At 42.2% G+C, this 27025-nt stretch overlaps 1 protein-coding gene and 2 non-coding genes across 3 annotated transcripts in view; all 3 read right to left on the bottom strand.

Annotated features, from left to right (window-relative positions):
- Positions 1–866: 866 nt before the first annotated feature.
- Positions 867–941, bottom strand: Trnat-ugu (transfer RNA threonine (anticodon UGU)). The gene has a single exon. It is a non-coding gene; the product is annotated as a tRNA-Thr (tRNA).
- A 482-nt stretch (positions 942–1423) lies between these two features.
- The window catches only part of LOC126426842 (protein DDI1 homolog 2), a 125303-nt gene continuing 99701 nt past the window's right edge, over positions 1424–27025 (bottom strand). The window contains exons 7-8 of the mRNA XM_050088860.1: positions 20955–21094; positions 1424–3722 (exon numbers count right to left, since the gene is read on the bottom strand). Coding sequence (XP_049944817.1) covers positions 3639–3722; positions 20955–21094 — 224 coding nt within the window. The 3' untranslated portion in view covers positions 1424–3638. The remainder of the gene's footprint in view (positions 3723–20954; positions 21095–27025) is intronic.
- Trnas-cga (transfer RNA serine (anticodon CGA)) lies at positions 7607–7681 on the bottom strand. The gene has a single exon. It is a non-coding gene; the product is annotated as a tRNA-Ser (tRNA).

Raw genomic sequence — 27025 nt, 5'->3', positions numbered from 1 at the left:
CACAATTTGGAAAGCACATGTTCACATGCACAATAATGGATATGCTTATTAGCAACATAAAAAACAATTTTCATGGTAGACAAATGTTTGCTTACAAAGCAATGAAAGCACACAACAGACAGGAAACGGATCACACGTGTGTCAATAATATAGGAGAGAAGGACTGGATGGATCATTACAAAAAATGTGGTGTGATGGTAGTGTAATTCAGAATTATCTGAACTAAATGATACAAAAAAACCTGAATGTTACTGATACGAGAGGATTGATGGAGCTTCTAAAAGCTGCAAAGAGTAGAAAAATCAGTAGTTTAGATGGTATTAATATGGAAGTATGTAAATATGGAGGGTTATTCCAACATCAGCGGCTTCTTCACATTTTTAATAGGTACTGCGGAAGTGTGAAGGTACCAAAAGAGTGGCCAAAAGTCAAAGTAATCTTTAAAAAGGGTAATAGAAATAAACGTATCTTGGGGAATGTATTTACCAATCTGAGTTAGCCTCAAGAATCACAATGACACACTTAGTAGTTTCATACCACACTCCAGGAATATGTTTTCTGTCAGTGATTTTGGAACAACCCTAGAGGTATAAGCCTCTTGGAGTTAGCTTGTGTGTGTGACATGGGAACATAACCACAAAACCAATGAGCTCGCACAAAGGCATAGGACAAGCTGGAATATAATGGGTATGTCTCCTCAGGGTCACCAGGAGCATTTTCTGTGTGTCTCGGAAGATGATTGCAATTTAGTTTTTGCAGTATGATGCTGGAATTAGCCTAAATAGTTACTAAATTAGAATTATATATTAATACCTTCAGCTGCTGATGGGCGCTGATATATATCAACGGGGACAGGTGAAAATGTGTGCCCCGGCCGGGACTCGAACCCGGGATCTCCTGCTTACATGGCAGATGCTCTGTCCATCTGAGCCACTGAGGGCACAGAGGCTAGTGTGGCTGCAGGGACTCTCTCTCACACACCTGCCTTGAGACCCACATTCTCACCTTATACGTCCACACACTACATTCGTAGTGTCCCTACCCAACACACTTCTTACTCGTGGAAGACATTCTTACCAAGTCCCGTAAGAGTTCGGGTAATATGTGTGCATCCGCACAGGAGAAGGAGGTCATGGCCGGTATTGCCAGAGCTATATACTATATCCGGATGCACATATATTACTCAAACTCTTATGGGACTTGGTAAGAATGTCTTCCACGAGTAATGAGTGTGTTGGGTAGGGACACTAAGAATGTAGTGTGTGGACATATAAGGTGAGAATGTGGGTCTCGCGGGAGACGTGCGCGAGATAGTCCCTGCAGTCGCACTGTGCCCTTAGTGGCTCAGATGGATAGAGTGTCTGCCATGTAAGCAGGAGATCCCGGGTTCGAGTACCAGTCAGGGCACACATTTTTACCTGTCACCATTGACATATATCAACGCCCGTCAGCAGCTGAAGGTATTAATATATAATTCTAATTTTGTTCCAGACAGCTGCAGGTCATCAACATGTCCGAAAGAACACACACCATATCCGTATAAGTAAATAATTACTGCTCCCATGGCTTTCATGTGACACAAAGTATCAACATACTGCATCAGTTTGTTTCCTATTACAAATAAAATCATTTTTAACTCATAATTTTACACGTGCATCCAATACAGTGCTCCCAAATTAGTCTTGTCTGATATTCATTTCATCGATATATATTAACAGGGACGGTAAAACACAAAGAATAAACAGAGATCCAGCAGCAACTCTCAAGTGGCACACGCTTGGCGGTAGCGGTCAGTACTGGCCAAGGTGGTGTTGCCACTGCTAGAAAGCTGGTTATTCTTCATGTTTCACTGTCACTGTTAATATCTACAGATAAAACTGATATTGCACTAGACTGATCTGGGACCGCTCTACCGAACGAGTATGTAAAAATCTGCTTTAAAAACGGTTTTGTTTGAAACAGGAAACAAACTGATGCTTTCAGTAGACACTGGGTGTCAGATGGAAGATGTGATGAGCACTACTTGTTTGGGCTGAGCCCAGCTACACAACACAAAAACAAAACTGCAACTCTCTGCTGAAACACCAGAGAAAATATGCCTGACGACTCTCAGGAGAGAGATCTGTATACATACATGAAGTGATCAATTGATGAAAAATGGTGAATAAAAAGAGGAGTATTTTTAGATGATGACATTAAACTGAATGCAATCCTATATGCACATGACCTAACACTGATTGTAGAAAATTAAGACGACTGTCAGATGGGAGTCCATAATTCTAGCAGATAGCTTCAGAATAAATTTCTGAACTGTCTTTAGGTGGGCGAAAGTCATGGTGTGTCAGGGCACACAGCCTGTAAGATCAAAGGTAGTATAGAGTAACGAAGTTAAATATTTTTAATATCTAGCATGTGGCATCACATAGGAACAAAAGCATAATGTGAACAGAAAATAAAATAAATTTACTTTTACATATGGAACAATTGTAAAAAAGAATTGCAGAGTAAAGCCAGGAGACAAACTCAGCTGAAGTTTTATAAAACCACAGCAGTGCCAACCAATCCTTACTTTGGAAGTGAAGGATGGATGATGATGATAAGACACCAAGGAAGTACATACAAGTGCAAAAGGAATAAGGATATACAGAAGATTTAGGAATATATAACCTAAATGAAAAAATAGAAGAAAATTGGAGAAAATGGAAGGAATATGCATACAGTATTGGTGGAGAAAGACTCCAGGTAAAGCTCTCAATTATAAATGCACTGGAAGAAAGCATCTAGGATGACCATACAAGAGAGGGTGTACTGTAACAGACAGTTTGCCTGATACATAAAGTGAAGAAGAGAAAGGAGGAGGAGGAGGAGGAGGAGGAGGAGGAGAAGAAGAAATAACACTTAAGGCAATCCTCTACATAGCCAGTATGTTTTCATATTCTTCACTGTGTAGGAGTACTATAATTGTAAAACTGGCCCACTCCATGTCACAGCAAGAGATCAAGATTACAACCTACGAAACATGTAAATAACTAAACAAAACTATATCAACTATGGTATTTTGGTTGTTACATATAAAACTGAAACCTCTTCTTTTTTGCACGAGCCATGTGGAACAATCGGACCTAACATCCATCAATGCCCAGCCACCAATACCACTTACAAAATTCTACCGCGGCCATCTGTAGAAATAAAGTAATGATACAACTGATGATCACTTCAAAGGATGGTAGCTAATGTATAAAGAAACGTAGGAAGTATGTGGAACTGCGCAAGACTGAAGTATATGTGTGAGGGGCAATAGCCCTTTCCTTCTTACCTGAGTGCACGTGTGGACTGAGACGAGAGATCACACTTTCTCTACTAGGAATAAAGCCAGTTACCACTCCATCCCCACACAGGACCCACAGTCACTGGTAACTGAGTGGAAACACAAAACTGCAAATCCCCACCCACTCAGACGCGTGCCACGGTCGAACTTTTCCACCGTGCCGAGGTGTTTACGCTGCAGTCGGAAGTTTGCGGAGTGACAGGAGCGCGGGAAGAAGAGGTAACGGAGGGGGAGGAGCACAGAAAGCGGCAGCAACCTCTGCACGGAGGGACACGGTCAACCCTCTCTGTCTGTCTCGGCTGCTCGTGAGTCACACGAATCTCGTCGACTTGGCGATGAGAGAAGCCGTCGCTCGGTTCTTGTCTCCGTCAAAGCGGCGCAGCTCAGCAATCACCTTCAACACAGACACAGATTCTATAGTTTGTTCCTAGTTTTTTGGACATGTAATGTAACACACTGAGAAGCACATTTTGAATTGTTCGATACCCTACTCAATAAACCGTCAGATCCATATTCTGCTACGAATTGTAAATACATAAACTTGTGATGTTATCTGCTCATCCAGCCAGTTGCTGATGTCATTGGTAATCACAAATTGTGTTATTTTTTTTGCCAACTATTGGGTGTTTCAGAATGAGTAGTGGGATTTGAAGGCTTTGTAACATTTATTACATTCAACTTACAATCACAAACAATACATTGAATGAAAGATCAACTGAAGTAATTTGTTTCTATACCTTGCACCACCTGTCTTTGCAAACGGAAGAGTATTGGAGAACGAGGACACCACATGTAACTAATTCCCAGTCAGATGAAGACAGACTACTTACTGCACAGGTATTTTGCAACGACACCTTTTGTTTCTTGTTAGACAGATAAGACTCAAACCATTTTGCAGCACTGCCGGTGGCACCATCATATTCTGATTTACTTAAGAGAATACTGCGGTTCACACATGCAAAGGCTTTCGACAGGTCACAGAAAATGCCTGTAGCCTCTAATTTATCATCTAATGAATTAAGCATATTCTCACTGCTTTCTCTAGATCAGAACCCTTAAGAAATCCAAACTGTAACTAGGACAATATATTATTTGCAGTCGGATGCTTAAGGAGACGCTTGAACACAACCTTTTCAAATATCTCTCAGAAAGCCACAAGAAGTGAAATTGGTCAATAGTTTGATGGTATCTCTTTATCCTCCTCCTTGTAAAGAGGCGTAACTCCAGCATATTTTAGCCAGTCTGGAAATGTTCTGCTGATAACAGATTGCTTACACAAATACCTTAAGATAGAACTAAACTCACATGAGCACTCTTTGATTAAATTTGTTGATATGTTATCATACCCACCGGAATACTTAGATTTTAAGGATTTTGTGGTGGATGCTACTTCTTTGGGAGATGTGAGTGTCATTTCCATTTTACTGAAGTTACACTCCTGGAAATGGAAAAAAGAACACATTGACACCGGTGTGTCAGACCCACCATACTTGCTCCGGACACTGCGAGAGGGCTGTACAAGCAATGATCACACGCACGGCACAGCGGACACACCAGGAACCGCGGTGTTGGCCGTCGAATGGCGCTAGCTCCGCAGCATTTGTGCACCGCCGCCGTCAGTGTCAGCCAGTTTGCCGTGGCATACGGAGCTCCATCGCAGTCTTTAACACTGGTAGCATGCCGCGACAGCGTGGACGTGAACCGTATGTGCAGTTGACGGACTTTGAGCGAGGGCGTATAGTGGGCATGCGGGAGGCCGGGTGGACGTACCGCCGAATTGCTCAACACGTGGGGCGTGAGGTCTCCACAGTACATCGATGTTGTCGCCAGTGGTCGGCGGAAGGTGCACGTGCCCGTCGACCTGGGACCGGACCGCAGCGACGCACGGATGCACGCCAAGACCGTAGGATCCTACGCAGTGCCGTAGGGGACCGCACCGCCACTTCCCAGCAAATTAGGGACACTGTTGCTCCTGGGGTATCGGCGAGGACCATTCGCAACCGTCTCCATGAAGCTGGGCTACGGTCCCGCACACCATTAGGCCGTCTTCCGCTCACGCCCCAACATCGTGCAGCCCGCCTCCAGTGGTGTCGCAACAGGCGTGAATGAAGGGACGAATGGAGACGTGGCGTCTTCAGCGATGAGAGTCGCTTCTGCCTTGGTGCCAATGATGGTCGTATGCGTGTTTGGCGCCGTGCAGGTGACCGCCACAATCAGGACTGCATACGACCGAGGCACACAGGGCCAACACCCGGCACCATGGTGTGGGGAGCGATCTCCTAAACTGGCCGTACACCACTGGTGATCGTCGAGGGGACACTGAATAGTGCACGGTACATCCAAACCGTCATTGAACCCATCGTTCTACCATTCCTAGACCGGCAAGGGAACTTGCTGTTCCAACAGGAAAATGCACGTCCGCATGTATCCTGTGCCACCCAACGTGCTCTAGAAGGTGTAAGTCAACTACCCTGGCCAGCAAGATCTCCGGATCTGTCCCCCATTGAGCATGTTTGGGACTGGATGAAGCGTCGTCTCACGCGGTCTGCACGTCCAGCACGAACGCTGGTCCAACTGAGGCGCCAGGTGGAAATGGCATGGCAAGCCGTTCCACAGGACTACATCCAGCATCTCTACGATCGTCTCCATGGGAGAATAGCAGCCTGCATTGCTGCGAAAGGTGGATATACACTGTACTAGTGCCGACATTGTGCATGCTCTGTTGCCTGTGTCTATGTGCCTGTGGTTCTGTCAGTGTGATCATGTGATGTATCTGACCCCAGGAATGTGTCAATAAAGTTTCCCCTTCCTGGGACAATGAATTCACGGTGTTCTTATTTCAATTTCCAGGAGTGTATTTTTAAAGACTGGTCTCAGATACTCCATTGCACTCTTCACCGAACCTGATAACCCCAAGCTCTCAGTAACAGAAATGAAGTACTTGTTTAAGAACATGTTAACAGGTTTTACCAGGACAACCAATAATCAATAACAGAACTGTTTATTATTAAAAACACAATGTATTACAGGATTATGCTGAATTATTTTTGTGTGGATTGTAAACATTTTTTCCTCTCTTGTTGCCATGTTTAAATTAGCTTCTTTTGCAAAAAACACAGTAAAATGGCAAAATATTTTCCACTTCACATGCTATTATTTGCCAAGCACCTGTTTTCATATCTTGAACTGTTAATGAGATATGAGGGATGTTACGAATGTTTCCCTTTCCTCTATCATTTGAAGGTGCAACCAGAAGTTAGTGCAGTAAATAAAGTCAATTTTCTTGAGACTGAATACAGATCTCTAGCATTTAAAGAAAAAATTAATATGGTACCTACATTTCACATGCATCAATGTATGAACAAACATCCACCAAAAACAAAGTCATAGCAACCTCTATTTTTCACTGCAAAGTATGAATTTCATGCAGTACCTTACTCAACATAGAAATTTCAGAACAACTATGAACATTAAAGAAATGATGGGCACTTGATCACGAAGCTGATAAAGCTGACAAGAAGGCTATGAAATACAAAGAGAATAATTATTTTTCACCAAGTAATTTCTTTAAAATTAATTGAAAAAGGTTTCAGTGCAGCTAGGGCGCACACGGCTCATCTCCACAGTGTAGTCGAGGTGGAGAGAGAGTGTTTTGTTTGTAATGGACGAAACTTACAGCTCAGTACGCAATAGCATGCTGCAGCGGCCACCCCTCCAGCACAGAGGGATGGGTCACCCAATGCTGAGAATAAGAATGTGTTTCGGTGTACGGACGAAGTTATCTTGCACGAGCTCCCCCTGTACACAAAGACTTTCTGATATCAACACTTGTTTCAAGTCCTCAATCTGTTGCTTTTTTAATTGGTGTGATGTTCTTCAATAACATCAGAAAATGAACCGCAAAGTTCTAACTACCCAGAAACCAAGACCCCGAGTACACACTTATGTGTGTTTCGTAAAATGCAATCTGCCTGATGAAATTATAGGCTATCTATGTGAATCTTACAGTTACTGTATAGCCTTCAGAGATGGTCTAATTATCTTTCCAGACTCAATAGATACAGCTGCACAACAGCTTAAATGGAGGGCACTGTGAATTCTCCTCTGAGAAGATACATTTTATGACAAACATAAAATTAGCTCCAAGAACTGTGGTTCGGACTAGAAGAAGTTATCAACACTCAGGTGAATGGATAGCAAGTAGCCTATCAGAGAAAGAAGCCTTTGTGACAAGCATTAACAAAATGGAAATGAAACTTCCTGGCAGATTAAAACTGTGTGCCCGACCGAGACTCGAACTCGGGACCTTTGCCTTTCGCGGGCAAGTGCTCTACCAACTGAGCTACCGGAGCACGACTCACGCCCGGTACTCACAGCTTCACTTCTGCCAGTACCTCGTCTCCTACCTTCCAAACTTTACAGTTCTCATTCTGGAAACTAACTAAAGGCATCTACAGTAAGACTGATAATTCCCAGATGCCAAAATTAGACAGTATTGCACTGTTATTTGATTGGAAGCCTTATACGAGGCAGAGACAATTACAACGAACAAGAAAGGTCTTACAGAGAAACCTGAGGCCAAAGAAAGAAAAGATTTTCAGAAAAATCCTGGGGCCCATGAAAGGAAAGAGCAAGAACAGAAGGTGTCACAGCCACAAACTATGTAAGCACACGGAGAAGGTAAGTGACATAAATGATACAAAGAAGGATGTCTAAAAGGATAATCCCCTCCTTTCAAGAGAAGAAAACCAAAAGGGCGTGGTTCAAAGAAGTTGAAAAAGATATATGGCAACTGGAAATTTCTCCCATAATGTCCAAGAGCATGATCTGGTCAATAGTTTCCAGGACAAGCTTAAGATGAAGGCAGGGAAGGTGTGGACGTAAGAGAGAGAAGAACACCATCATAAACAAATGCAGGGGCACTGAGTGGCAGCTAAAGCTAAAAAAGAAAAGAGACAGTTCAATTGGCATGGCCCCTAGTTGGCTGACACGAAGAACAACTGTACTGGTTGGAGAGATACAGGTGTTGTGGTAATCGAAGTGTACTGTGCATGCATACACTGCAAATTCAAAGCCTACTTGCAAGGGAGTGCGAGTGCACGACATCTGTGGACAGACACTCCGTCAGCTGTGTCATTAGGAAAGGGAACAATGGGCATCCTCGGGAACTTTCACCGAGCTACACTAAATGTATTCGTGCTCTCCCTCACACATCGCAGGTCTGTGCAGACCACTAGGATGGACCACACACCTTCAGGGGTCTACTACACCATTGAATCCAGCACAAACATCTGGAACAGCCCTGATATCTAAGAAATAACTGACAAGGAGAGGTTCCCAACAGTGGGATCAAATTTTGAAACCACCTATACAGTAATGTAGGTGAAGGTCCAAGGTATCATGCCCTGCAGCCATTCACCCTGGTGTGCCCTCATTTGCAAGTAATTGACAAAAACAATATGGTGTGATTCAAAAAGAAAACCACACCTTTGAAAATCTATATTTAATCTCTAAGAAATACGATGGAACTGTGGGTAATTAATCAATGTGAAGAGTACTTCACAAAGGTCTCCCCCCCACCTCCCACGAGTACAAAGCAACATCAACCCAATACTCAAACTCATTCCACATCTCTGCAACACCTCCGGCGTAACAGTTTGGATAGCTGCAGTTATTCCTTCTTATCTTCCTCAATGTTCGCTGGTAGAGGTGGTCAAAACACCATGTCTTTATCATACTCCCAAAGAAAAAAAAAAATCACAGGGGCTGAGGTCAGGGCTTCTTGGAGGCCAGTGATGAAGTGCTCTGTCACGAGCTGCTTGGAGTCCGACCCATTGCTGTGAGTACTTTTTATTCAAATAGACACTGACAGATAAGAGCCAATGTGGTGGTGTTCCATCATGCTGGAGTATAAATTGATGTGGTTCTTCTTTGAGTTGAGGGAACAGCCACTTCTGCAACATTTCCAGATACATTTGCCCAGTTACAGTTGCAACTTCGAAGAAAAAAGGCCCAAAAACTTTGTTGGCTCAAATGGCACAGAAAATGTTCACCTTAGGTGATCACGTTCATGCTGAATTGTTTCCCCACGGGATTCGCAGTGCCCCACGTATGGACGTTGTACTGATTGACTTCCCCTGTTGTGTGACATGTTGCTTCATTACCAAACACTAGTTTCGAAATGAACAAGTCATCTGTTTCCATTTGGTCGAGGGCAAACTCACACAACTCAATTCGTTTCACCTTACCAGTTTTGGAAAGGGCTCAAACCAATTGTAGATGATAAGGTTCCCATTACTAACCTTTTCGTTAGGACTCTCCAAATGGTTGGTTGCAGAATTTCCAGCTCTCCGCTAGTACGGTGGGTCCGTTTTCCTGGACTGTGAGAAAATGCTTCCTGAATGCGACCAACTTTTCTTCACTCATTCACAGCTATCTGGAACTTTTCCCTTTGCACTAACGGCCCTTGTTTGTGAATTGTTTATACCAACATACGATACACCACCTGGTTAAACACCGTACTTTGTTCAAAATGCATGTTGAACAACTGCTGTTAATTCACTTCTGATGTACTTGATAACACAAAAAGTTTTCTACTGAGCAATCGGCACCTTTGCACTGACAGCAGAATTGAAGGTTGCCAACAGCACTCTAGCGACCAAATGAATGACAGAAAGACCGCAGCTCTCTTTTCTTCTTTGTAGAGTTCTTGATTTTCAAAGTTGTCGCATTCTTTTTGAATCATCCCATATTTCTGAACATCGAGTGATGCTCTACAGTTTCAAAAATAGTAATGTTAAGCAGACTGTTGCTGTAGTGAAACAGTCCTCACATACAAAATGTTGGGGGTTTGAGTCTCATCAGGTACTCTGAAAAATATTTATTTCGAAATCTTTAGCAAAACAACTTTGATCTTTTTTTTTATTCAATTACCTGTTTTAACAGTAATTTTTTAAATTTCTATTCCTTTGTAACATCATTTTCATCAGCATATTAACTGTTTCAATTCCTCTCCTTTCCTTCTTCCTATCATTCTTTTTCCACTCTGAATCTTTGTGCATGTGAATTTTAATTACTATTATTATTATTTTATTTACCATAATATTTAAACATTTGAAACTGCTGATTTATCAGTTAAAAAACAAAAGATGAAATAATCTATTCACACTGACAGTGCTACAGCATCAAAGAGGTATTTCTTGTTACAAGATGTAAATTTTTTTTGGATGGAAACTATTGTATAAACGTTCAAAACATAAATTCTTATTGCTCGATGCACAAAATAATGCAGATGAAAATTTAAATGAAATTCCAGCAAAATAAGGAATAAAAATAATGAATGCAACTACATATAAGAGGAAAAAAGAGGAGAAATTAAGTCAAAATCAATATATAACAATAATTAAATTCACATGCACAAAGATTCCAAGTGTAAAAAAGATGATAGTTAGAAGACGTGACAGCAATTGAAACAGTTAATATGCTGATTAAAAAGATATAACAAAGAAATAGAAACAAACAAAAAAAATTCATATCACCTGAAAAGATTCAAACCCATAACCTTTTGAGTGTGACAATAGCACGACAACCATTATGCTACAGCAACCGTCTCATTAATGTTAATACTTTTAAAGCTGTAGAGCAGGACACAAAATTCCCATTATTATTATTAATTTTTTCGATTACTCGCAATGACTGGCCCACCAGGGTGAATAGCTGCAGACTGTGATACCTGGGATCTTAACCTACACCACAGTACAGGTGATTTCAAAAACTCAATCCCGCCGCTGGAGACCCTTCCTTGCAAGACCAATATAACACCCTGGCTCAGAAAAGAACTGCACGGGAAACACGCAAACTATCTCAGGCAGGGAGGTCAATGTGCAACCACTGAACAACAGGTTGACTGACACAGTTTTACATGCAGGAACTGAAGGCTTCCTGACAGTCAATGTGTTGAGGAACTTCCACAAGTATTTCCTGAGAGACTGAAGAACAGGTGGCAGTTGCAGGGAATGTGGAATCCAAAGAGGCGATATCACACATTACATCTCGCTATAAAACCCTGGCACCTACAGAATATTTGAAAAGGCACGAAGAGATCACCAAAATAATCTGCCAGCAGTTAGTTGCATTATTAGTTTGTGAAACACTTTCCTTCTCATCACAGATACGATTCTCTCACTATTGTAGAAAATGAATATTTCAAAATTTACTGCAATTACAGCAAAAAAACTGATAAAACAATCTGCTGAGCAAATCACCTTCCTTATAGACATCTTTGTATTCAACTTGCGTAAACTGCAAATCACATGCAATGAGGAAATGGCTAAATTCTGGGTCCTGGTGGACGAGATGAAAGCTGTGTGTAAACAGAAATCTGTATCCAACATAATTGTGGTAATATCAGACATCACTGTCAATAGGATGTGAAATTGCATCTTTGGGTATGTTGGCAACTACAAAAGACAGTTTTAGTGAATGTGTGCAAAGTAGAGGGTGCCCCAAAAAGAATGACAGATTTTATTTATTAGGAAGAAGGGCTTAACACCAACAAATTGCATACTAAATTACTCGGAAGAGACAGAAGTTCATAAAAATCCTCCATGAATGTTCAGTATGTCCTCTACTGGCTGCACAGACGACATCTAGCCGATAGCCGAATTCATCCCAAACTGAGCGTAAGGTGTCTTCTGTCACCGAAGCTACAGCAACTGATATTCTGGTTTTTAGTTCATCAATGTCACGAGGTAAGGGAGGAGTGTAAACACATTTTTTAACATATCTCCACAGGAAGAAATCACATGTTGTTAAGTCAGGAGACCTAGAAGGCAAAGAGTGTAAAGCCTGGTCTCGCGGTCCTGTACGCCCTATCCAACGTTAGGCACTTTGGCATTGAGGAACCTGCGCACGTTGTTGTGCCAGTGCGGTCGTGCCCCATCTTGGAGATGGCTGAAATTGTCAGAGTCAAGTTGTGGGAATAACCAGTTCCGTAGCATTGCAAGATATGACTGTCCTGTAACGGTTTCTTCCTCAAAAACGTAAGGTCCATAAACCTTGCTTTGTGAAACAGCACAAAAAAAATTCACTTCTGGTGAGTCACATTTGTGTTCAATTGTTTCACGAGGATTTTCGAGCCCCCATATACACACATTATGACGGTGAACCTTACCACTAATGTGGAAAGTTGCCTCATCACTGAATATCAACCGTGACATAAAAGTGTCATCTTCCATGTCCTCTAGAATAGCATTGGTAAAGTCCACTCGCTTCACTTTGTCAGTATCTCGAAGAGCTTGTACCAGTTGTAATCGGTATGGTTTGAGGGCTAAATAATGCCGTAACACACGCCACACTGTCATGCGTGGTAACACAAGTTCTCGGCTAGCACAACGCGTAGACTTGCGGGGGCTCCGCTCATATGCTCGTCGGATGGTGGTTTAGCACGAAATTGAATACAAAACGCCCGCTGAACTGCGATCACAGACTGAGTACTACTAAATCCGATAACACAATATGCCTTCTGTTGCACAGACACCATATTGCGCAAGACCGGCTGCACGCTCCAGGTCAGCACTCGTAGCGACATCTAGCAGATTTTTTCTGAAACTCTACACCATGTCAATTACATCTAGCACTATTTCAGTTACCTAGTGACATTTGTCTCAATATTATTACAAGCTAAAATTGGGTCATTATTTTTGGGACAGCCTGTAGTTTGATAGTTTATTGGGGAAAATATTTAATTTAGTGAAAACTTGTCCCTTAAAGCATTGCCATTATATGAATACCACATGAACATGAAACAATGGAAGATCTTGGATGGCATAACAATAATACAAATTAGACAATGGAGAATCTAGCATGGAATATATCAATATTATGAAAAGGATAATAGCTGCTCACCATGTGAGAAACACAGGAAAGATGGTGAGTAGCAACTATCTTTTTCATAATACAAATTAGGATAGACTGCTATAACACTGATTCTTTAAAGAATCAAACTCCTATGAATTACATTTTGAGATATTTAAGCAATTTGTTTTAGTTAGGAATAAGGTAGGTGAACAGTGTAAAGGAGTAAATACTGACATAAAACAAATCAAAGAATCTGCTGAACAAGAATGTAAGAAAATGCAAAAATAGGTTTCGGACACTAGGATAATATTAAATGTGTTATAATAGTGTACAGACCCAGTTGAAATAGCTTTTTCAGGTTAAATCTTCACAGAAACTCGAGGGATGTATGAATGATTTAATTGGACAAAAAGTTCAGGACAAGATAGAAACATCCGTTAGTAGACTTGAGAACACAGAAGCAGAATTCCAAAAACTTTGGGAGGAGTTAGCAAAGACTAAGGAGGATGTGAAAAGGAAGAAATATACTGAGAGGTGTGGGATTCCAACAGAACTGTTCCAGGAATTTTGTTCCTTACGATTTGCAAGAAGTTCAGGATGGTACTAAGGAAGTAGATATTGTTTCAGTTGTTTGCAGGGGGATGCTGCCTAATGGAGAAGAGTACATTCAGAAGAATTTGTTTTATGTAACGAGTTTCAAGAAAAGTTTAAAGAGAAATATTAGAGTCTTAGGACACACAAGAAATTAGTACTCTGTAAGAACAATGTCTACCCCCACGAACCATGGACCTTGCCGTTGGTGGGGAGGCTTGCGTGCCTCAGCGATGCAGATGGCTGTACATTAGGTGCAACCACAACAGAGGGGTATCTGTTGAGAGGCCAGACAAATGTGTGGTTCCTGAAGAGGGGCAGCAGCCTTTTCAGCAGTTGCAGGGGCAACAGTCTGGATGATTGAATGATCTGGCCTTGTAACACTAACCAAAACAGCCTTGCTGTGCTGGTACTGCGAACAGCTGAAAGCAAGGGGAAACTACAGCCGTCATTTTTCCCCGAGGGCATGCAGCTTTACTGTATGGTTAAATGATGATGGCGTCCTCCTGGGTAAAATATTCCGGAGGTAAAATAGTCCCCCATTCGGATCTCCGGGCGGGGACTACTCAAGAGGACGTCGTTATCAGGAGAAAGAAAACTGGCGTTCTACGGATTGCAGCGTGGAATGTCAGATCCCTTAATCGGGCAGGTAGGTTAGAAAATTTAAAAAGGGAAATGGATAGGTTACAGTTCGATATAGTGGGAATTAGTGAAGTTCGGTGGCAGGAGGAACCAGACTTTTGGTTAGGTGAATACGGGGTTATAAATACAAAATCAAATAGGGGTAATGCAGGAGTAGGTTTAATAATTAATAAAAAAATAGGAATGCGGGTAAGGTACTACAAACAGTATAGTGAACACATTATTGTGGCCAAGATAGACACGAAGCCCATGCCTACTGCAGTAGTACAAGTTTATATGCCAACTGGCTCTGCAGATGATGAAGAAATTGATGAAATGTATGATGAAATAAAAGAAATTATTCAGGTAGTGAAGCGAGACGAAAATTTAATACTCATGGGTGACTGGAATTCGAGAGTAGGAAAAGGGAGAGAAGGAGCCATAGTGGGTGAATATGGATTGGGGGAGAGAAATGAAAGAGGAAGCCATATGGTAGAATTTTGCACAGAGCATAACTTAATCATAGCTAACACTTTGTTCAAGAATCGTAAAAGAAGGTTGTATACATGGAAGAATCCTGGAGATACTAAAAGGTATCAGATAGATTATATAATGGTAAGACAGAGATTTAAGAATCAGGTTTTAAATTGTAGGGCATTTCCAGGGGAATATGTGGATTCTGAGCACAATCTATTGGTTATGAATTGTAGATTAAAACTGAAGAAATTGGACAAAGGTGGGAATTTAAGGAGATGGGACCTGGATAAACTGACTAAACCAGAGGTTGTACAGAGTTTCAGGGATAGCATAAGGGAACAATTGACAGGAATGGGGAAAAGAAATACAGTAGGAGACGAATGGGTAGCTCTGAGGGATGAAGTAGTGAAGGCAGCAGAGGATCAAGTAGGTAAAAAGACAAGGGATAGTAGAAATCCTTGGGTAACAGAAGAAATATTGAATTTAATTGATGAAAGGAGAAAATATAAAAACGCAGTAAATGAAGCAGGCAAAAAGGAATACAAACATCTCAAAAATGAGATGGACAGAAAGTGCAAAATGGCTAAGCAGGGATGGCTAGAGGACAAATGTAAGGATGTAGAGGCTTATCTCACTAGGGGTAAATAGATACTGCCTACAGGAAAATTAAAGAGACCTTTGGAGAAAAGAGAACCACTTGTATGAATATCAAGAGCTCAGATGGTAACCCAGTTCTAAGCAAAGAAGGGAAAGCAGAAAGGTGGAAGGAGTATATAGAGGGTCTATACAAGGGCGATGTACTTGAGGACAATATTATGGAAATGGAAGAGGATGTAGATGAAGATGAAATGGGAGATATGATACTGCGTGAAGAGTTTGACAGAGCACTGAAAGACCTGAGTCGAAACAAGGCCCCAGGAGTAGACAACATTCCACTGGAACTACTGACGGCCTTGGGAGAGCCAGTCCTGACAAAAATCTACCATCTGGTGAGCGAGATGTATGAGACAGGCGAAATACCCTCAGACTTCAAGAAGAATATAATAATTCCAATCCCAAATAAAACAGGTGTTGACAGATGTTAAAATTATCGAACTATCAGTTTAATAAGCCACAGCTGCAAAATAATAACGCAAATTCTTTACAGGCGAATGGAAAAACTGGTAGAAGCTGACCTCGGGGAAGATCAGTTTGGATTCTGCAGAAATGTTGGAACACGTGAGGCACTACTGACCCTACGACTTATCTTAGAAATAGATTAAGGAAAGGAAAGCCTACGTTTCTAGCATTTGTAGACTTAGGGAAAGCTTTTGACAATGTTGACTGGAATACTCTCTTTCAAATTCTAAAGATGGCAGGGGTAAAATACTGGGAGCGAAAGGCTATTTACAATTTGTAGAGAAACCAGATGGCAGTTATAAGAGTCGAGGGGCATGAAAGGGAAGCAGCGGTTGGGAAGGGAGTGAGACAGGGTTGTAACCTATCCCCGTTGTTATTCGATCTGTATATTGAGCAAGCAGTGAAGGAAACAAAAGAAAAATTCTGAGTAGGTATTAAAATCCATGGAGAAGAAATAAAAACGTTGAGGTTCACCGATGACATTGTAATTTTGTCAGAGACAGCAAAGGACTTGGAAGAGCAGTTGAACGGAACGGACAGTGTCTTGAAAGGAGGATATAAGATGAAGATCAACAACAGCAAAACGAGGATAATGGAATGTAGTCGAATTAAGTCAGGTGATGCTGAGGGAATTAGATTAGGAAATGAGACACTTAAAGTAGTAAAGTAGTTTTGCTCTTTGGGGAGCAAAATAACTGATGATGGTCGAAGTAGAGACGATATAAATGTAGAGTGGCAATGGCAAGGAAAGCGTTTCTGAAGAAGAGAAATTTGTTAACATCGAGTATAGATTTAAGTGTCAGGAAGTCGTTTCTGAAAGCATTTGTATGGAGTGTAGCCATGTATGGAAGTGAGGAGTTTGTAGCACAACTTGACTAGAAGAAGGGATCGGTTGGTAGGACACGTTCTGAGGCATCAAGGGATCACAAATTTAGCACTGGAGGGTAGCGCAGTGGGTAAAAATCGTGGAGGGAGACCAAGAGATGAATACACTAAGCTGATTCAGAAGGATGTAGATTGCAGTAGGTACTGGGAGATGAAGAAGCTTGCACAGGATAGAGTAGCATGGAGAGCTGCATCAAACCAGTCTCAGGACTGAAGACAACAACAACAACAACAACAACAACAACAACAATGTGGGAGATACACTGTTGAACTAGGTCTACAACTTTGCTTCCACCATTTTGCAATTGACAACAGTAGCGGCAAGTGATGCAAGTGTCATACAAAAAGCTTAGGTATTTGTGAACGTAAGGCCATCCAAATATTAGTGGATTTGTGACTGCATGATGAAGTTATCCTCAAATGAACCTGTGCAATTCCGTGCAGAATTGTAGTCATTGTGGGGAGTCTTAATATTCTGCTTCAACATGAAGAACTCTCTGGTTGAGGCTCAAAAATTGCTCAGTAAGACCTACAGTGAGGCACCTATTAGTGAAAAAACATGCAGATAACGGTTTCGACATTTCAAGCACGGTGATTTTGACATCTAGGACCAGCGTGGCATCGGAAGGGAGAAGATTTTCGAAGGCATCGGATGGGAGAAGATTTTCGAAGCTACTGAAACTGACGGAAACAATCACAGGAGATTGTTACTGAAAGTAATTAAAGTCTTTGAGCCTAAAGACAAATGACCACAATACAGTGACATAAATGAAAAGGGGATTTGGCAGCATGACAATGCTTGATCCCATGTCACAAAACCCATGAAAACATATTTGGAAATGTTGAAATGAGAAGTCCTAGCCCACCCACCATATTCTCCAGATATTGCTCCCTCTGACTACCACTTTTTTCAATCAATGGCTGACCAGCACTTCTGGTCACATGAGCAAGTCCAAAATTTGATTGATTTGTGGATCTCCTCAAAAGACACCCAGTTCTTTAGCCACGGATTTGTATGCCACCCAAAATATGGGTAACAGTAGCAGCCTGCAACAGGCAGTACTTTGATTAGTAAATGTTTTGTAAGTGTTTCACAATAAAGCCTCAAACTTCAAGAAAAAGGATGGGAGCGAAGTTGCAGACCTAATAAACGAACTCCATGTTTCAAACAACAGCTAACAGCATCTGACATTTTACAGAATGAGTAGAACAGAAAGTCTGCTGATTCCCTGCATGTTAACACAAGCAGTATAAGAAAGGTGCCGTGCTTCAAAATTAAGAACAGCACTGTCGTTTGGGACTCAGGTCGATGTGTAAACAGTCGGTGTCTCTTGCTTCTGTCTACACTTATTTTGTGAGTTTGTTTATGTTGTTGTGAGTGACCTTTGAAGAGCTGAAGACTGCAGTGATAAATAAGTATTAACAGTTATAATTACCGGTGTTGCTAGAAGAAAAAGAATGAAAAATATCATTCACTTTTTTGTTCCAGCATACAGATTTGGCTGCAGAGAAATTAACGGTAAATATTTCTAGGCCTTAAAGAAAAGAGAGAGAGAGAGAGAGAGAGAGAGAGAGAGGAGAAGAAGAGCAATTCCTTGGAAAGACAGGGATATGACTCACAGTTATTTTGTGGGTGATTCACATTTTGCTGAGGAACAACAAAAGCAGACTTGTTTATTATTGGTAAACAACTTGAAATTCCAAGATAAGGGTGGTCTCTTAAAGCAGGAGTGGTTCAGTGGTTCCTCCTTTGTTTCCTAGTTTACTGAAATATTTATCAAAAATATTATACAGAAAAAAATCACCAGTAAAACACTCGCAAAAGAGAAGCTGTGAGAAGAAGATGGAAATGAGACGCAGTTGCACGAGTTTTTCTTCTTTGAGGAAAATGCAGGTAATGGACTGGCATGAAATGGAGCAGCAGTAATTACATTAAAACAATACTGAAGCACAAGAAACTGGAAATTGTGTGATTACAAAATAAATTAAGACCAGGAAATGCGGAAATCAATCTCCTGCGAAAGAAACTCTCAGATAAAAAGCATAAGACAGCTCTGTCAAATGTCTCACATCATTGTAAATTCAGTAACAAACAGAAATTCATAGTTGCCACTATGTTAAAGAAATGCCAATTTAAAACCAAGAGAATGCATTATGCGATATGATAACGAGATTCTTGTGGACAGGGTGCTCTTAAAAATTAAGTAGCCCAACAGATACAGAAATTCTTTGAAGCACGGACTGTTCCAACAACCTTCTGGAGCACATCTCCAAAATTTAGTAAATAATCTCAAACGCTTCATGTGGAACCTGACACACAAGCTGTACAAGCAATAAAAAATCATTTTTGGGAAGAACAAGATGAAAACTACGGTGTGCTGATTTTTGATGAAGTAAATCTTCAAGAAGAGCTACATTTCAATAATACTTCGATGAAACTTGACTTTTTTTTTTTTTTTCAATTTATGGGATTATACTCCAGATGATTGTAATACTAACCTTAAAAAACATACTCTTGTGTTCATGATTGTTGCTCTACTGCATAACTGTATCCACCCTACTGCTGTGTATGCAAATCATAATGCCACTCCTGGTAATGTCTCGTATATATTGATTCAAGTAGTTAGAGCCAGCTGGAACGATACTTGCTGCTTATAGCATTCAACTGAATAAAAAATAATTCCTACATTACTGGCATATAAAACAGTCACTTTCTCCATATCAAATGCAGCTGATGAAACCAGAAGAATATGAGCATTTTCAGACACTTTTCATGCCATAAACTGCATAAGAAATAGTCGATGTGATAAAACTGACGTACATTGTCAAATATAATTTTTATCGAGAAGATACTTCCCCACAATTCGCCAGATTGAAAGTTTGCCACAAGTTAACTTCCACTCACTTGAATCCGATGTCATTTCATTACATAAATGTAAAATTAGCCCTGCAGTATCTTATTAGCCAAAGGCATGAAATTCTTATGGAAATTTAAAACAATACGATTCAAAGACAGCAAATCAATGGGGCCATTCATTAGACAGATGAACAACTTTTTGGATGCACTTTTATTTTCCTAGTGATGCATTCTACAAAAACGCAGAAGCTCATAAAAAGTTAATGAAATGGAGAAGCATTCTCACCGATTAAAGTAACAGCTTTGCTTCCGAAAGAACTCTTCAACTTCCAAGGGTAGCGACTGGTATTACCCTAGGAATACTTCAATACTTATGGGAAACAGATCACAGTTTCCTCCTGACAGCAAAATCTCTGGGATGATCATCTGTCAGTAATAAACTCCATCGGCTTGGACAAGTTACAATGTGTTTAAATTTTTGTAAAACCTCTCTGTGGCAACTGTGAACATAAATATGAATTTTCTTCGACATCATATGTGTGACAAATGCGGATGTTATCTAAGTATTTGCAACTGAAGAACTGCGACTGAGTTTTGGAACAGCAAATGTAATTAAGGAAACCCTTTGTCTTCCACGTAACTTCACTGAGGCTCAATCCTATCCACAATGTAAAGTTCGTGTGCTGCTTCTGTCATAGTAACACGAATTTCTGTGGGTCACAAGCGGAGCAACTCACATCTCACAGTGGAACTACTTTACTACGGGAATGAGCGCACTTCCTCTTCCACTTGCTTTGCACACGGAAGGATGTTCAGAATTACGTAACCTGACAACATAAGAAATGAGTACATTCCACACAGAATCATCAAGCAGAGGAACTCATCGGAAACACTGACAGCAAGAAGTTATAGGACAACATAACATGTTCTAAGATATTACAAAATAACTTGCATCGTGCTAGATGGAGTTGTAGAGGACAAAAACCATATTGGAGGACACAGATTGGAAGGTATCCAACAAATAACTGAGGATGTAAGCGTAAATGCTACACCGAGATGAAGAGGTCAGCACAAGGGAGGGACCTGTGCTGAACCACATCAAAAGGAGCACGGGGTGGGAGGGGAGGGGTGGGGGAGATTACAGATTTTAGTGAGAGACAGGGGAAATGGAAATTTTCCTCCCTATTTTAGCAGAGAGCGACCGCCAGCACTGCTCACCTGTTCTCTGGTGAAACCGAGGCTGACCAAGTCGCGCACCTCATTCTCGCCGAACTTGTCGGTCGGCAGTATAGTCAGTGACGGGTCCCTAGGCAGAGATGGCGCCCGGGCACCAGCATCCTGTGATTCTGTGGAGAAACCTGGAAAACAAGGCGAAGTAGCCTCAGCACATGGCAGGTTCTGTACAGCCGAGCCTCCGCTCGGATAACAAAAAAATGAAAGAGCAACAACTTTTGGTACAAACTGTTCCACTGTTTCTCAAAATATTTGCCTTTAAAATCTACACACTTTTGTATCAGTTTAAACCAATTCTGAAAACCCTTTTTGCTCTGATATAAGAAGAATGCGCACAAAATAACTACCCCTACCTGTGCAAACAGGAGATGGTGACGGTAGTTGTAGGGTCTCTGCTATAGGACCTTATTTTTTTTATTACATAATGTAAATGCCTAATTTTTTTCATGACTGTAGAAACAACCAGTCGCTAGCTAGCCATTGACAAGTAAACACGCGTAAGTTGTAGTTGTCGGATTTTGCGTTGTGTGCAAGATGACAGAAACAGTGGAACAACATTATTGCATCAAATTTTGTTTTAAGCTTGGCAATACTCAATTTGAAACAACAATCTGCCAGATTCTACAAGTGTTTGGGGATGAAGCAATGGGTACCACACTGATAAAGGAGTAGTACAGCTGGTTCAAAGATGGTTAGTCATCAGCGAAGAGTGAACAATGTTCAGGTAGATATTCAAAATCCAAATGAGGGGGTTATTGAACACGTAACGGCCTCGATGATGCAGAGTACATGAAACACAATCAGAGAACTTGCAGATGAGATTAAAATTAGTACTGGATCCATTCGTGCAATTTTAACGAACATTTTGACCTCGGAAGGATCTCAGCAAAATTTGTGAGACAGTTGCTGACACGTGAGCAGAAGTAACCGAGTTCAGAGTTTGCACAGGATGTGCTGGATACTGTAAACACTAATCTCAATTTCCTTAACGCCGTGATCGCTGGTGATGAGTATCTGGTTTACGGGTACGACCCAAAAACAAGGTTCCAGTAATCGCAATGGAGACATCCGTCATCCCCGAGACCCAGAAAAGTGTGACAGGTCTGCAGCAATGTGAAAGTTGTGCTCACATCTTTTTTGACAAGTACCTCCAGGAGGTACTAGTGACAATAAGGAGTATACTGAGAAGTCACGCATTTCCTTTGTGAAGCAGTGGGATGGAAACATACAGACTTGGGGGGCAGTGGGCAGGTGGCAACTTCACCACATAATGCACCCACTGGTCATTCACAACTACTTCATAATTTTTTGCCCAAACATAACATGGCTGTGGTTTGTCAACCTCCCTATTTGTCTGACTAGCAATGAGTGACTCTTAAGCTTTTCCCTAAACTGAAAGACTCTGAAAGGGATCAGATTTCAGAACGAGGAAGACACTGTGCATAACTCGAAGTAGTAGCACTGTACCGTACCAAAAAAGGCCTCCTAGCAATGCTTCCAGCACTGGGAGCAGCATTGGCAGAGGTGTATAGAAGCTGAAGCGGACAACTCTGAAGGTGACTGATGTCAAACAACATCCAGCATTGCTTCACAACCTTTCCTCAGGTTCCTACAACATGACCCTACTCTGTCCTCTGCAAAACTCCAAGTTCTACATTCCCCAAAGGCTGATGACTCCATCATTATCCTCCCAGCAGACTAAAGATCTATCACTGTGGTACTTGACCGACAGGAGTATGTTAGTGAAGGTCTACGCCAGCTGTCCGACACCTCCACATACAGCACCTGCCACCAAGATCCCATCGCTGTGATTCAAACTGACCTGCTGTCCCTCCTAAAAACCTCACGCCCCTCACAAGAACTAACACCTCACTCCACAGAACTTCTTACCTCACGCAAACCGTGCACCGCCATTGTTTACCTTCTTCCTAAGATCCACAAACCCAATCATCCTGGTCATCCTACAGTTGCTGGCTTCAAAGCATCCACCGAACGTATATCTGCCTTAGTTGGTCAACACCTGCAAACCATAGTACAAAAACTTCCCTCCTATATTTAAGTAACCACCCATTTCCTTGATCATCTGAAATCTGTGCCCGACCCATTCCTACCACAAACCTTATTTGTCACCACTGATGCCGCCTCCCTCTATACCAACATCCCCCACGTACATGGTCCGTTTGCTGTTGAACATTTCCTCAGTCAACGCCCACGTGATTCCGAGCCTACGAATCCTTCTTGCTAACTTTGATCAACTTCATACTTAACAACAATTACTTCACCTTTGAGAGGCAGACATACAAACAGATCAGGGGCATGGCAATCCGAACCAGGATGGCTCCTTCCTATGCCGACCTTTTCGTGGGTCGCTTGGAGGGCGCTTTCCTGGGACCTATTAGTCTTCAGCCCCTGGTTTGGTTTACATACGTTAATGAAACCTTTGACATATGTACTCTTGGTGAGGTTGACCTGTTAAAATTCCTGGAATCTCTAAATACCTTCTCCCAATTCAATTTCACATGGTCCTATTCCGAATCCCATGCCACTTTCCTTGATATTGATCTCATCCTCACTGAAGGTCAGCTACGCACTTCCATCCTCATCAAACCCACTAATGATCAACAGTACTTAGATTTTGACAGTTGCCATCCTTTCCATGTCAAATGTTCCCTCCCATACAGCCTTGGAACCCGAGGCAAACGCATTTGTTCGGATGCAGACTCTTTACAAAAATACATCACCACTCTCACTTCAGCCTTCACTTGACATAATTATCCAAACAGCCTAGTTCAAAAGCAGATTTCCCGGGCCATCACATCCAATCCTGGTACTGCCAATCTCTCCAAAAAAACAACTTTGGAGCACACCACTTGTTACCCAGTATTTTCATGGTCTTGAATGTTTCAATCAGCTACTTCGACAAGGCCATGGCTTCCTAAAATCATGCCCTGAAATGAAATCCATTATCTCCAAGATTTTTTACACCACACCTAGAACAGCCCTCCAATCTCCGCAATATCCCTGTAAGACCCTATGCCCTTTCTGCACCAATATGGCTCCTACCCTTTGCCATCCCCATTGCAAGACTTGCCCTATGCCCGCTCCTGCCACCACCTATTCCAGCCCTGTAACTGGCAAAGATATACTATGAAAGGGAGAGCCACTGGTGAAATGAGACGTCATATACCAGCTGTTATGTAAACATTGCTCAGCCTTTTACATTGGCATGACTATCACAAAGTTGTCAGTCAGGATGAATGGGCATAGGCAAAGGGTGTATACGGGCAACACACAATATCCTGTTGCACAGCATGATCTACAACATGACAACCATGACCTTGGTGCCTGTTTCACCACATGTGCCATCTAGATTCTTCCCCCAGACACCAGTTTCTCATAACTCTGCAGCTGGGAATTCGCACTACAACATGCCCTCGCTTCCCTCCACTCACCTGGCACATTTTCATTTAATAATGTCAAATGAAATAATGTTCTGAAGTATCTCATTTTTAAGAAACATCATCTTCACTGCTAAAAAATGTACTGTAAGAATAATATGTTATGCTCAGTACAGTCATCCTGTAGACACACGTTTAAAGAGTTGGGCATTCTGACTACTGCTTCACAGTATATTTATTCCTCATGAAGTTTGATGAATACAGTTCAGATCAGTAATGTATGTAATTACAATAGCAGAATAGCAGAAGGAAAAAATGACAGAAATTATTCCACATTACGGTTGTCTTTAGTGCAAAAGGGGTGCACAATGCTGCAACCAACATTTCTGATAAATTACCCAGGAAAATAAATGTCTTGACAGATAAAATTTGAGAACAAACTAAAAAAAACTTCTCATTGACAACCCCTATTCTGTAGAAGGATTTCTATAACTGTATTTGAAAATCCAGAATGGAATAACGACAATATTATGAAAAGGATACATTCCTAATCAACATATAGTGGAGATGTTGCATTGCAGATAGGCACAACAGAAAGACTGTCAACAAGTAAACTTTTGGCCAAAAGGCCAAGGCCGTCTTCCACACACACACACACACACACACACACACACGTGCGCACGACCACTGTCTGGCTGCCGAGACCAGATTGTGTGCAGCTGTGCATGATGGGAGAAGCAATCTGAGCGGTGGGGGTAAGGAGGAGGCTGGGGTTTGCAGGGTGACAGACAGCAAGGAAGGGGTGGGGTATAGTGAAGTGCTGCTTGTGGGAACATAAAGGGATGAGGCGGGAGAAGTAGAAAGACTTGTGTGTTGGTGGAATAGAGGGCTGTGTAGTGCTGGAGTGGGAACAGGGAATGGGATAAGTGAGTGAAGGACAGTGGCTAAAGAGGTTTGAGGTCAGCAGGGTTAAGGAAACGTAGGATATATTGCAGGGAGATTTGCCAACTGAACAGTTTAGAAAAGCTGGGGTTGGTAGGAAGGATACATATGGCACAGGCTGCTAAGCAGTCATTGAAATGATGAAGACTGTGTTGGGCAGTGTGCTCAGGAACTGCGTGGCCCAGCTGTTTCTCGGTCACAGTTTGACAGTGGCCATTGGTGTGTACAGACAGTTGCCATAACCACATAGAATGTAGCACAGTGGTTGCAGCTTAGCTTGTAGACCACACAGGTAGCCCTGTCTTTGATGGGATAGGTGATGCTTATGACCTGACTGGAGTAGGTAGTGGTGGGAGGATGTACGGGACAAGTCTTGCAGCTAGGTCTATGACAAGGATCTAAGCCACCCCCCCCCCCCCCCTTCCACTTTCCGTCTAAACTCCTCAGTGCACCTATCTGCTCTAGCCTCTCCCCACCTTGTTTCTGTACTCTCCCATAAGCGGCACTTTACCTGTCCCCCGGCTCTACTCTGCCTACCCCAACCTGCCCCAGCCTCCTCCTTCCCCCCACTACCCCCACTGCTTTTCTCTCTCTCTCTCTCTCTCTCTCTCTCTCTCTCTCTCTCTCCGTGTGTGTGTGTGTGTGTGTGTGTGTGTGTGTGTGTGTGTGTGTGTGTGTGTGTGTGCAGGGTGTTATACGGGTCATATACACCCTGGTGTGTGTGTGTGTGTGTGTGTGTGTGTGTGTGTGTGTGTGTGTGTGTGTTATCCAAATCAGAAGAAGGCCTTAGTAGCAATCTATCCTCTTCATAATATTTTCATTATCAAAATGTAAAATTTTCTTTACCTTTCTCTGCATCTCTCCTGGAGCGGAGAAGTCTCAGTAAGTAGGTGAAATTACATTTTGCCCCTCCCTCTTCTATTCTCTCTTTAAGTGTGCAAATGGGGAACACCAGTGGCTGGTCACGGGACAGCCCGTAAAGCCCGGTGTCAAGAACACAGTACATGGTCATTGGAACAGTGGTCCCAGGTTATGTTGCGGACGAGTCTAGATATAGTCTGAACAGTGATTCTCGTCGGGTTTCCATCTGGCGTGAACCAGGAACCAGATACCGATCCCTTAATGTCCTTCAAAGGGACCTGTATGGAGGTCGCGCCTGCATGTCTTTGACAGAAGAACTGTAACAGGTCAGGTGTATCGGGACGTCGTATTGCACCAGATGTCTACCTATTCAGGGGTGCAGTGGGTCCCACCTTCCTCCAGATGGATGATAACGCATGGCCCCTCTGAGCTGCCATCGTGGAGGAGTACCTTGAAACAGAAGATATCAGGTGAATGGAGTGGCCTGCCTGTTCTACAGACCTAAACCCCATCGAGCACTTCTGGGATACTCTCAGTCGACGTATGTCTTCAAACCCCTGTGACACTTCGGGAGCTCCGACAGGCACTGGTGCAAGAATGGGAGGCTAAACCCCACCAGCTCCTCGACCACCTGATCCAGAGTATGCCAACCCGTTGTGCGGCCTGCTTATGTGTGCATGGTGATCATATCGCATATTGATGTCAGGCTACATGTGCAGGAAACAGTGGCGTTTTGTAGGACATGTGTTTCAGGACGGTTTTCTCAACTTATCACCAATACCGTGGACTTACAGATCTGTGTCATGTGTGTTCCCTATGCTCCTATGCTATTAGTACCAGTTTTGTGTAGTGCCA

Source organism: Schistocerca serialis, chromosome 11 (genome assembly GCF_023864345.2).
Source record: "Schistocerca serialis cubense isolate TAMUIC-IGC-003099 chromosome 11, iqSchSeri2.2, whole genome shotgun sequence".
Lineage (NCBI taxonomy): Eukaryota > Metazoa > Arthropoda > Insecta > Orthoptera > Acrididae > Schistocerca > Schistocerca serialis.
The sequence above is the reverse complement of the archived record's forward strand: the minus strand, read 5'-3'. Positions and strand labels throughout refer to the sequence as shown.